Raw genomic sequence first — 12,085 nt, forward strand, 5'->3', positions numbered from 1 at the left:
TAGGGATCTTGTATGAGACCTTAATAGGAGACTTCCCACGAAATGGGTCTGTTGGTTCAATGTTTGGGTGACTGCCCATTGGCGCATACCCTGGGAGGAGAGTAGGGAATTTTGTATTCCATAGTTATGCAGGGCACAAGACATGTTATCTATAGGCACAGGGCCATCTGCCAGCCCCCTTCTTCATAACCCTATGATGAATCTCATCGTACTCACTTGGAACATATGGGGACAGCGCTTAAACAGCATCTAGTTTAACAATACTTGCGCAGGCGTGAGCCACACATCGCACTACTTCAGGAGACACACATAGCGGGTGGAGAGGATGTCCATTTAAAAATGAAATGGCGAGGGCAATGCTATAGCACAACATATTCTGGATTTGCTAGAGTGGCGGTAATATGGATCTGTCCAGCAGTCCCCTTTTGGTCTGTGGCATTGGAAGTTGACCCTGAGGCATGCTATGTGTTTATGGAGGGACAACTGGATGGCCTTCGGATATTAATGGGGAGTATTTATGTGCCAAACATAGTGCAGCAGGCCGTTTTAGCCCACCTAACTGTTCTCTTTGCGAAGTGGGAGCATATTCCATGGCATTAGGGTGAGCCTACAACAAAGTGCTGGTTCCTGGGTTGGATCACTCCCATACCCCCTTACTGACCTCCCCGGTGGTGTCAGGTTAGACCAGATCCTCTGTCCACTGGCAATACATGCACAAGTAACGCCTGTAGAATACTTTGGTCATACTTTTTCAGGCCACAATCCACTGCTATTACACTTACGTTTGAGAGGTCCCCGCCCACCTCTCCCCACCTGGCGACTGTAGCCGGCCGTGCTGGAAAACAGAACGCTTGAAATGCTGACTAACTACTTTACAGAAAACTAGGGCAAAAGGACGTCCATACTGACGGAGTGGAAGGCACTAAAAGTAGTCTTGCGGGGACTTTGCACCACCATGATGGGGGTACGGACAGACCTGCATAGAGAATTAACAGCATTGGAGGCGTCCTTGACTGCTCTTGAGGCAGGGGCTCGGAAGGCCCCAATGGGACAACAAGCCCTCACAGTTGGCAGGGATCGGCATGCTCAATTGGTGTCTCAGTTGCAATGGCTTGACTTTAGGGTCTACCATGCCAAGATGCATTCAGAGGTGGACAAGGCTGGCCGGCTTCTGGCCTGGCTTCTGCGCAGCGCAAATCCATCATTGCGATCATGGCAGTACGGCAAGCTCCAGCCAACATGGTCCCTACCCAGATGGACATACACAATACATTTACAACATACTACAGAGTTTTATATGACCCAACCTGTGAGCGCACATACACTCATTCCTTGAGGTTCTGGAGTTATCTACTGTTGATCGAGCAGCCCAAGAGGAGTTGCAGAAGCCCATAAAGAACTGTGGGTGGCAATATGGGGCTTAGCTGGGTCCTAGAAAAACTGGCCTGAATGGTGTACCAGCTAAGTTTTACAATGCCTACGAGGGTATACTGGTTCCTAAATTAGTGGAGGTTTATCTGGTGGCCTTAGGGGAGACATTTGCCACCATCACTTGCCCTGCTAGCTCAAATTGTTATCTCTATCAATTGTTGTAGATATATTAAAGAACCAATGTCTCTTGTTGATGTTTACATTACTGTATGTGATACGCTGACACACGAGGACATTCCACATTGATTACTTGAATTGTATGGTGCTGCACGTGCATTGTAGAGGTACTTATGCAAAAAAAATCAATAAAAATGTTTTAAAATAAATTCACTGTGCAGTAACATGCACATGGCCTAAATATGACGTGTTCTCAAACGTTCATGATGTTGTATTCCAATTGTACTGTTTATTTTACAGAAAATCTCCTTGCATGTTGACGTGGATTTGAGTGGACCCGACCTGTATCATTCATCAAGAAACCCCTCTGCATATAATGAGTCAACACCACTGATGTCTGGAGGTATATGAAGGAAGCGGGCCACATTCCACTAAACAGAAGACATTGAATGTATCTCCGTTTTAATGCTCAGGAATTTTATTACTGCTTTTTGTAAAACATTTTAGATAATAGCACGAGTCCTGTTGTTCTAAAATGAGTGCCTTGAAACTTAAATGGGAGCCGCTTGTCCTTGCTGGAGCGAGGGGTTGCCACTTGGGGTCTTCGATCATGTCAGTCATGCTCTGCATGTATGAAGCACGGACAGGTCTAGAGACAGATTTCCTAACCCCTCACATTAGCGCCATTTTCATGAGCACGAAAAAAGCAATTGTCAGCTATGATGATTAAGCTTAAAGAAGTTCCTAGTTATTTCAACAAATAGAACCACTTTAGGAGACTGTCAGTCTCCTCAAAGAAAATGAAAGCTACAACACAGAGTGCTGGAGCGAGCTTCGGTATTTTGAGGGGGTGGACAACTTACAAGGAAGGATTCAATGAAAAAGCATATACTTATTTAATTCAAAGGTCCTACATTTCTAGGCTGGGAGAAAATAGCCTCTTCACGGCCTGCTATTTTATAGCAATCTTTGAATATACAGATACTGGAGGAGGGTTCCCAAAAACGCGAAATGAGTAAACGATAACTGTGGTTTTTTATATTTCTGTAATCAATTTGTGTGAATTGTCACTGCTAATAGGCAGGGGCAGCATGGGAAATCCTTACTATTGTTCCAATATCTTTTACGACCACCTGAAGAGAGAGAAATCTATAGATATTTGATATCCCAGACACATTAGTTTCGTAGCCTTAGTGAGGCTAGTGGTGAATATGTGAGAATAGTTCTACATGGTAATGGTTCATGAATAGACTTAGGATTCTATTCCATCTGGGATCTGAGCCAATAAGCCATCAAATACCAATTATGTATGCCATTAAAAGCGTGCTGGATTAGTGCCAAGAATCAAATATTTTGGCATTAACTATTCACTAGATAATATGTCACTAAAATATTTACCACTGGATTCAGAGCTATTTATTGTTGCTAAGCTGTGGTTCTAAGACTTCCATCTGTTATGTTGCATGACATTTTTATCAGGTACCACACTGTGAAATTCCTATTTAATGAACTGTACTGACTTATTCATCAGATAATATAAGCCCCATGTAGGGCAAGACAGTACTAACAAATCCATCCCCCCCATTGTTATAGGGCCTTAGATGGCAAATATCTTGCTGGCAGAGGCTCATTGCTGGCAAAGGCGCCTCTCACTTGACCAATGTCTCCATCAATGTATGATGATAACTGGTGATTGATCAGCTGCTCGATCTATAGTGGCTCATGCCCCACCATGTCTGCTGGAGTTTACTTCATGAAGGATTGGCATGAAAAAGGTGCCATACTTACAAGCAAACATATGTAAAGTGTCCCTAACATGCTGGTAAATGAGCCATGTAGAAAAGTAACACCAGAGGGATACATTATAAATTAGATTTCTTTAGTCAGCAATAACACATACATAATTATTAAATAAACGTTTAAGTCCAAATGCCTCCTTCAGTGATACATCAACATCAACAATTTGTTATAAAGTTACTTCCAAGAACTTTAACCGCATCGCTGCGGCGGCTTTTCCCTCTGTGTGCGGCTTTTTTCAAAGCTCAGCTCGCCATCAGCATACGAGCGCCGTAGCTGATGACGAGCTGAGCTCGTCATCAGCATCGAAGGGGTTAAGACAACAGTCACACTATCCTCGTATGTGTATAAATAGACAGCCCAATGTGTATTTTGAAGCCGAATCCATCAAGAGATAGTTCTTTTTAACTGCGGCCGTAGCCTGATGTTTATGAGCGGGAAATCCAGAAGAGTTAGGCTGGTAGTCCTTAAATCAATAGATTTTTTCCAACTGTCAACGTGGACTCCTCCTAATATGTAGTTAGCGCGTTTCACCCAATCTGTTTATGGCCCCTTCAGGACTGTGCAAGGGAGTGTAGACCCGCCGCCATCGTCCCAGGCTTTACTTATCTTCTCTCCCTCATGGGGGGCTTTCTATTCATTAGAGTTTGCCTGTAGAGCCAAATTCATGGGTTTATTGCATACACCTCATTATTGGAAGATGTAGCACGGAGTCAGAATCGAGGAGCGGGCTAGACTGTAGCATAACTGTGTCTCTGATTTGGTTACTACATAAGAAACCCAAAACTCTGGTCTTCAAACTTTTTAATGCCGTGCCCCCTGTGGGGGGAAAAAAATCATTGGGCCGCCCCTCAGAATTTTTCAGTTATTCTATTGAATTTGTCAGTGTTTAAATATGTCTAGATATATTTAAGCATTGCAGTTAAGTTCTTTTATTGCTTTAAATGCAATCAAATACATGATTGCCAAACATACTATTCTGGAAAGGCAGAACCTACTAACATGTAAATGTATTCACAGTGTGATTATTAGAAATGGGAGGTGGGGTTTTTGAAGAATATTTGGAGTCCCTTTCCGTTTGACACATACTCCCAGCTAGAATATGAATGACAAAAGATGTTAGTGATGGCCCATTACAGAGAGGCTTACTGAAGCTATTTTTTTCCAGCTTAAAACAAAGCACTGTTATCAGCTTCTTTAAGCCAGAGCCTGGTTATCTCACCCCCCCAATCCCCTACAAGGATCACTTGAGGGCCCCTCTAGAGGTGCCCCCCCCCCAACCCCCCCCCCAGTTTGAAGACTCATGCTCACAAGTGTTGTATTAAATGATACATTGCGGCTCTAACAGTGTACTTTAGTTTTTGGAGCGACACTTTCAGTTTCCTCATTTGTGGTAGAAATACCACCATCTGATATGGGCTTGTAGGTTTGTAGCTAAAGATTTCCTAATTGTTTCCTAATTGGCTACTATGATAGAAGATAAGACACAGCCACTTTGGAAGAGAAATCTCTGCTCTTTTGTTGACATTTCCAAATATGATAAATTTCACTCTGATAACATGGTGGGGAAGAAAAATTTACCCTAATTGCATCCCAAAATTCTATTACCCAAACTCTAAAGCCAGTCCGAACCCATGGCAGTATTTGCATATTAAACATTTAGTGCTAGGAGGATCATTGAAGTTAAGTGGTTCCAAAACAAACTCATGATTCAATGTCCAAAATCTACATTCAAATATTATACTGTCGCCTTCACCCCTCTTCTACTTCTTGGAAATAGTAACCTACAATAGTCCGGCTCCTTAGTGATAGGAAGAAATTTAGATGTGGGTGTACTCATAATTAGAATTGTGAAACACTCTGTTTGTAAATATTTGCCCTAATTATATAGTGAAAAAGCCACAGAACTCAGACAACTAGCATCCAAACAGATTGTGAACATGCCACTTGATCGGAAGATATGTCTAGTGTAGGCCATTCAACGCAAAGGCTCAGGTCAACGTTTTATCCATATTGCATTAATTCTTACGGGACCAACTGTTTGGTTAGTCCGCAGTTGTGAAACTCTGTGCAACTTATCTTGAGATCTTGTGTCTGTTCCCTTCTTTTCTATTTACTGCTAAAAACATTGCCCTGCCTAATCTTAGTTAAGCCCATGATTCTCCTGTAACTGATATTAACTGCAAGCGCCAAAAGGGTGTTCAGTTTGTAGTGTTGTCATATGTGTACTAAAGTCAAATCAAATAAATGTTATAATGTGCCATGACATGCCTTAGAGGCAATTTGTTCCAAAATGTATGTTTGATGAAAGGATTATTTGGTGGGTAAACATTAGGTATGTTTTAGTGAAATACTGACGGGGAATTAATCATGAGATACTGCACCTGTACTTGAATGTATACTATGCAATATTCCTCTGATTCGAAATATCTTTTACTGTCGATTGGCTTGGAGGGGTAACGTCCACAGCACTGTACTTATCTTCATTGCACAAATGTTGATGCTGTCCAGAATAAACTCTCTGCATTTTTAGGTACCTCACTAAAGGCTTCACCACCTGATTCCGTTTGGCATGGTGCTACACCCAATTACACACTCCCTGCATTTCACACTAAGCACCAATGCCTTTTAAATAATAGAATTATTGGTTATTGACCAAGTAATGAAAACTTGTGCTACTAATACCAGGCAATCAAGTTGGCTTACTACAATAGTAAGCATAAACTCAGTCGAGCAAATTGTCTTGTTTGTCTGTAAATGGTGTATAACTCTTCAGTAGTGATTTTAATATTTTTTAGGACCATTGAGTTTCTGCAATAAATGTCTACTAATCAGTATTTTGGGTTTTTCTGCATAATGAGCAAACACATTGTAAACTACGTGATTTGCAGTAATTGTTCAGGAATCACCTATTATATGGAAGCTGCCGTATGCCAGTGTTAACGCACGCATCATGTCATTTCATCTAAAGTAATACCTAACGCTTATAGCACTTACCTAATATACATTTGATTCAGCTGGGAAAAGATAATATTAATATTTTGTACTCTCCTTAATCTCTTGACTGGGAAATTGTCAATGCAATACATTTATGTATGATAATAGTTTTAATTACACTTTCTTCAAAACATTCCTTGCTCAGAAAGGAGCTTTTCGCCCTTGTATGTTTTTCCAATAGTTACAGGGTGTATGTTTGCCAAATAAACTGTGAAAATCAGAAAAATGATTGTAAAATATTGTCATTATCTTCACTATGCAGTGCTCCTATAAATCCAGATACATGACAAATAGTGCCTTGAAGCAATATGCTGCTCTTTGAATAAAATTATTTTCCCAAACTAAAATTGTTTGAAGTAGTATTTGCACACATGTGGTGGCTCTTTTCTGTAGACTTGGGGATTTTTCTTTTGCTTTGGCTTGGATTCTGTTGCCTGCAACATGTGCTGTTGGTCTGTTTTCTAATATATTGAACAATGGTGTTGTGCCCACTGGAGCAGGAAATGAAGACACCAAAAGTGAAGTTGCAAAAAAAAGGTAAACAATAAAGTTGCTAATGTCTTGGTCGTGCAATAGAAGATGTGCCTTGCAGCCACTCCCAGAGTTAAAACACTGACAACAATGGAAGGCATCATGACCCAGACTCCACAGACAAAAAACATGTGTAGCTTTGACTGCTTCCACGCTGCTGCTCTGCTATGCAGAGTAGCAGGCAAGCATGGTAGGCAGTTGACCTGTTAGTCTAGCGTCTTGGCACATGCTCAGATGCTCCAACAATTCACTAACATTGTCCTTGGCAAATTAGCAAGAGTAAAATTAATTATTGAACACTACAATGGACTGATGGATAGGGAGCTAAAAACAACCCTGGAAAATCTGATCACAAAATCCCCATATTGTTTCAAGAAAGTGAATTGAGTGAGTCTAACTGTCCCTTAGACAATTCTAGGAGGGAGAGCTTTATATGTGTTTTCCCTAGCATATAGCTGAAAATCCCTCTCTCCATACCCTTTGAAAACAGCCTCCTGGTCCTCAACCTACCTTCCTATGTCTCATATGGCCAATCCACCCATGCTAAAATGTTGAAATGAGGGTGTAACCAGAGGCTCACTTATTGCAGGACTCTTCCTGCACCTTTCCCTATCTTGCTAAAATGAGATCTGCCTAGCTTTTAATCTCAACTGAATTTTCCACTCAGTGATAAAGAATGATAACTCATAAAACACATATGTACTGCTAACCAATTCTTTCATTCATTTCATTTGATAACTTTATTTCAGTCAGTGACCATAAAAGTGGAGATAAAATACATACAAACACAGTAATAAAATCCATAAATATAAACAGTAAAAAAGTTATTAAACAACAAGTTGTCAAAAGTTATCAAAAGGGGGAGTAAAAGGAAAAAATAATAATAAAGGGGGATTGCTCCAATTAGGTCCTTATCAGAAAGGTGGTCCTTCTACGCCACATATCATGTAGGAAGTGGGAAACAGCAAACACAATAGGAGGGGAGGTATCATATGTTAAAATTCTGCAAGCCTGTGCACATTGTCTAAGTCCCAAGTTTCTGCACAGTGGAGCCAACCAGCATTTCCGTATTTTGCTCTACGCCGGGCAGAAGAACAGGACATGCACAATATCTTCTGTGCTATTATTACAGGCTGGGCAGGTTCCCTCATTTGAGATAGTCCATGTAGAGGTCAGCACCCTAATGGGCAAGCAGCAATGCCTCAGTTGGATATATAGTTTTCTCGCAAGAGGAGGCTGCACTAGGTCTAGAAATTCCTCGTTCACCTACAGGAATTCAGTTGTTAGCCTGCCCAGAGTTGTCGAGCTGTGTAGCATGTTAAGGCTATGGTTTCTCAGAATAGCCAACAGTTCTGACCTCTGGAACCTAGGACAGCTCTCCCCCGGGGACTCCCACAATTGAGGCAAGCCAATTTGGTAAAGAAGAACCTTGATGTGTGATAGCCAGTTCTGTCTTGTGACACAAATTGTAAGACATTAGCGTATTTCCCACTCCTTACTGGATTAACTTGACCAAAGACACTCTGGTACAAGCAGTTAGTTCTTTTTTTTTTTTTTGGTAATCCTCATATACCGTGATTGGAACTCTTGATGGGAAACTGGCACCTCCATGCACTTTGGTCATTCTGGACCGGCACTTGTTGTAATCGGCCAAAAGCATGGTGGTAAGCCTGCGCCCTCAAGTAGCCACTGCCTTCCCATCCATACTCCTTTTCACCGACCTGTGAGCGCCCATGCTACTTAGGAGTCCAGGGAACCAGCAGGGCTCCAGATAAATCATTGGAAAACCAATCATCAAAGTTGCCATGCCTCCAGGGCCGCCCAAACATTAACCAGGCTCGACGGATCACATGCCATGTCTGACTTACTAGTTATCATAATTTGCAGTAAGCAGCTTGGGAAAGTGGGGGGAGTTGGATCCTTCCAGGCTATACAAATCTCACGCCTTGCAAGTAAAATGACATAAAAAACAAATTTAGTGGGGAGATCGTTTACCTTATAACCCGGGATAAGCCCTGAAAGTATAGTGGCGGTAAAAATTGTGATGGGCATAGAGAGGACCTTTTCCAGAAATTCACTAATCTTACCCCAGTATTCTTTTAGTTCGGGACAGTCAGCAAACATGTGGACATCATCCGCATGCGGATGGCTACATCTCGGGCAGTGGTAAGCTAAGGTGGAAAATTTTGCCAGTTTCTTTGGGGTAATATAGCCCGATACATAGTGTACAAATGGTCAGACCCGAAGACAGCAAAATCCCAAATCCTAAATTTGATGCGGTGACGAGATGTGGCAGATGGAAGAGCCAAATATCCTTTTGGTATTCAGCACTGCTTGAGGGCGAGGAAGTGACAGAAGCGGAGTTAAGCAAACTGTGGCGGAACGTTTTAACATCTGACAGTGGAACCTGTATGGATCTCTGGCACGACTCTTTCAGCATCTCAAGCAGTCAGTCCTGACCCTTTTTGCAAACAAGGAGATCCACAAGGATTTATCCTGTCCCCAAAGTCTTTCAGTCACGCACTGGGAGCAGAGAAGGAAGAGTAGTAACTCTGAGGCCTATTAGCAAGAAATAGCGATATTTATCGCTAAACGCGGATAGCAACTTTTTTTTTTATCGCTGGATATTTTAGCAGAGAAAACATGCTATTAGCAACGTTTTTCTCCATTGTGCTAAAATATCCAGTGATAGCGGCAAAATGCGAGAATATCGCATTAACGCCAATGGTGGCTTAATGTGATAATCCACCCCCATTGACTGTACAGGTAAGTCAACTTTTTAGCAGGCGTTAGTTCATAGCAATAATCGCGCTTAGCGCAATTTTTTTTTATCGCTTCACCTGCCTTGCTAATAGACGATAGCTGTGTTAGTGACTGTTTTCAGTCGCTAAAAGTTTGGGTACGCCCGCTTTGCATGTCATTAGTGATAAATATCGTTGACATGCAAAGCTGGCCCCAAACCTATAGCAATCGCCTAAAAGCTGTTGTTAACTGCTGTTAGCGACAGCTTGCTAATAGGGCGATAGAAATATCGCCGCTTTAGCGGGAAAAAGTCCCACTAAAGCGGCGATATTGCCCTTGCTAATCCCTATGTTTTGTGTAGGTTCAATTTGAGGTGTTGAAGCAAAATTCATGGCTGATTCTCCCACCATGTACATGATGTCCTACGAGAAGGAGAGTTTCACATACAGCTCAGTGTCTTCAGCGCCTTTGCCCATTTTCTTCTTTTTGGAGAAGAGTAAAAATCCTTTTATCCACCAAAGTTCTACCTGTGAGGGGTCTTAAGAGAGAGATTGCAACATGTCCACTTCGGCTACAGAGACTTCCTGCTTGAAGTGTTAAGGAACCATAAGTGCGTTACGTGTTTGAATACCGAATAGATGCCTGTGGGTGAGACTTTCAAAGCATGTAGTAATTGTAGGGGTAAGGAGATAAGGAAAAGAGTAGAGAATGTACAGCAGACAAGAATTAAAATAGATAATGTTTTGAACAGTGTCAAAGAAGTTGAAATCATTGTTGCAGATGTGATGAGGACAATACGAGGTAATGATGTGCAGAAGTATGAGTGGAAGTATGAGAATGAAGTTGTGGTTGTAGAGGTGTTGAAGTCAGTTATTGCTATTAAGCCAGGATCATAATGGAACAAAGAGAAGGTGCAAAAGTTAGAACATCTCATTCGGTGTTTATAAGGATGTGAAAGGAAATATTGTCATTCCATTTGGGGTGGTGAGGGAAGACAGGTGCTAGTGTCTGCCCCTGCCATCGCAATTGGGGTAGTTTGCTACTGTTTTTTGGGACCCCTCCTACTATGGCTCTGCTAACTGAGCCAGACACAGACCTTTCCACACTTGACTCTCAGGGTAGCACGGGCGAGCAGTCCAACTCGACACAGGGAGGTAGTGTTGGGGTGGAGACTCAAAAGTCAAACAATCAGACATTAGATGCAGTATTGCTTAGGGCTTTTCTTTTTAGAAAAAAATAAGTATTTTAGTCATGGAAGAACTTAATACGGTACACGTGGAAAAACACCTCTATGGGGATGTTCTACTTGGGTCTATGGGATTCTCTACAGAATGAAAACATGGAAGTAATCACAATTAAATTGCAGATGCAGGTTCATTTTCTAGCAGCAGGGCAGCTTCCTAGCATTCGGTGACCTGTAGATCATCCATAGTAAATGACTAATCAGTTCTTGTTCAGGGATAGCAGTGTTCGATAAATGGTCCCACCAAACTCTGTGTGCCAAAGGTTCTCAGTCAATATATTTCAGGCATATTGAATTACTTGATGCACTTGTGATTTCCAAGCAACAGTGGGCCAGTGGACAGGGCACGAGGAGAGCTGTTGCACTCATTGGTGCTTGATGTACAATCGCGTGTTTTCTCTATGTGGGCAGCCAGCTGACATGGCAGCAGCTCCACAAAGACACTTCTAGAAGTTTACTCCTGTGGTTGGGGTTGCAGGATCTTGCTCTTTTGGTCTGGTAATTGCTGAAGTGAAAAGAAGATAGGGTCAGCATAGGATGTCTGCGTCTTTCTCCACGGCGCTCTCTAAATTGGCTAGTTTTTACTTTGTGGTTGACACTGGCAAGTCATACATTACTGTCGCTCAGTTGGCTTGATATGGCCATTGGACAGGGAGACCGGAGGACCCTGGGCACTCTGCAGGGCTTCTCTGTACTCTCATGCTTTTCCTCGGCTCCCTCTGGTCTGCCCCTCAAAAGAAACTTAAGAGCTGGGTTCTCCTCCATGGACAGGCACACTCTTGCAGGAAAAGTCTCTCTCCCCTCTGCCATCTTAGCAGGCATGGAGGCTCCAGGGTTACTGGCAGATCCACAGCAGCAGAACCAAGTTAGAGCCCCTCCCCTTCAGGACACTGACTATCAGTGATACCAGTCCTGGAGCAGTGGCCCATCTCAGGCAGTGGTGCACTCGGACTGGAAAAAAGTGGGGGCACTTCGGGTCCACTTTTATAGTGTATTTTCAGACAAAGTTGTGGCTTAACTGTCTGGGGTTTGAAACCAGTTTGATGTGGTTTCTTTTCATAATTAATTTGTCTGTAGCAGTGCAGACATGTTGTTTTTGCACACTGATGGATGTACACAGCAGGGAGTGATAATGCTGGCCCAAACCGGCGTGCTCAATAAACTGAGCACAATAGGTATGAAGCTCTGTGTCAGGCTCATCAGCCTTCAAGGATGGACCACTCAAAG

At 42.4% G+C, this 12,085-nt stretch overlaps 1 protein-coding gene across 1 annotated transcript in view; it reads left to right on the plus strand.

Moving 5' to 3' along the window:
* The window catches only part of DRAM2 (DNA damage regulated autophagy modulator 2), a 253,651-nt gene extending 246,962 nt beyond the window's left edge, over positions 1-6,689 (plus strand). The window contains exons 7-8 of the mRNA XM_086923092.1: positions 1,849-3,543; positions 3,665-6,689. Of these exons, the coding sequence (XP_086779218.1) occupies positions 1,849-1,959 (111 nt within the window). The 3' untranslated portion in view covers positions 1,960-3,543; positions 3,665-6,689. The remainder of the gene's footprint in view (positions 1-1,848; positions 3,544-3,664) is intronic.
* The last annotated feature ends 5,396 nt before the right edge of the window (positions 6,690-12,085 follow it).

The sequence above is a fragment of the Lissotriton vulgaris genome, chromosome 5, assembly GCF_964263255.1.
Source record: "Lissotriton vulgaris chromosome 5, aLisVul1.2, whole genome shotgun sequence".
Taxonomy (NCBI): domain Eukaryota; kingdom Metazoa; phylum Chordata; class Amphibia; order Caudata; family Salamandridae; genus Lissotriton; species Lissotriton vulgaris.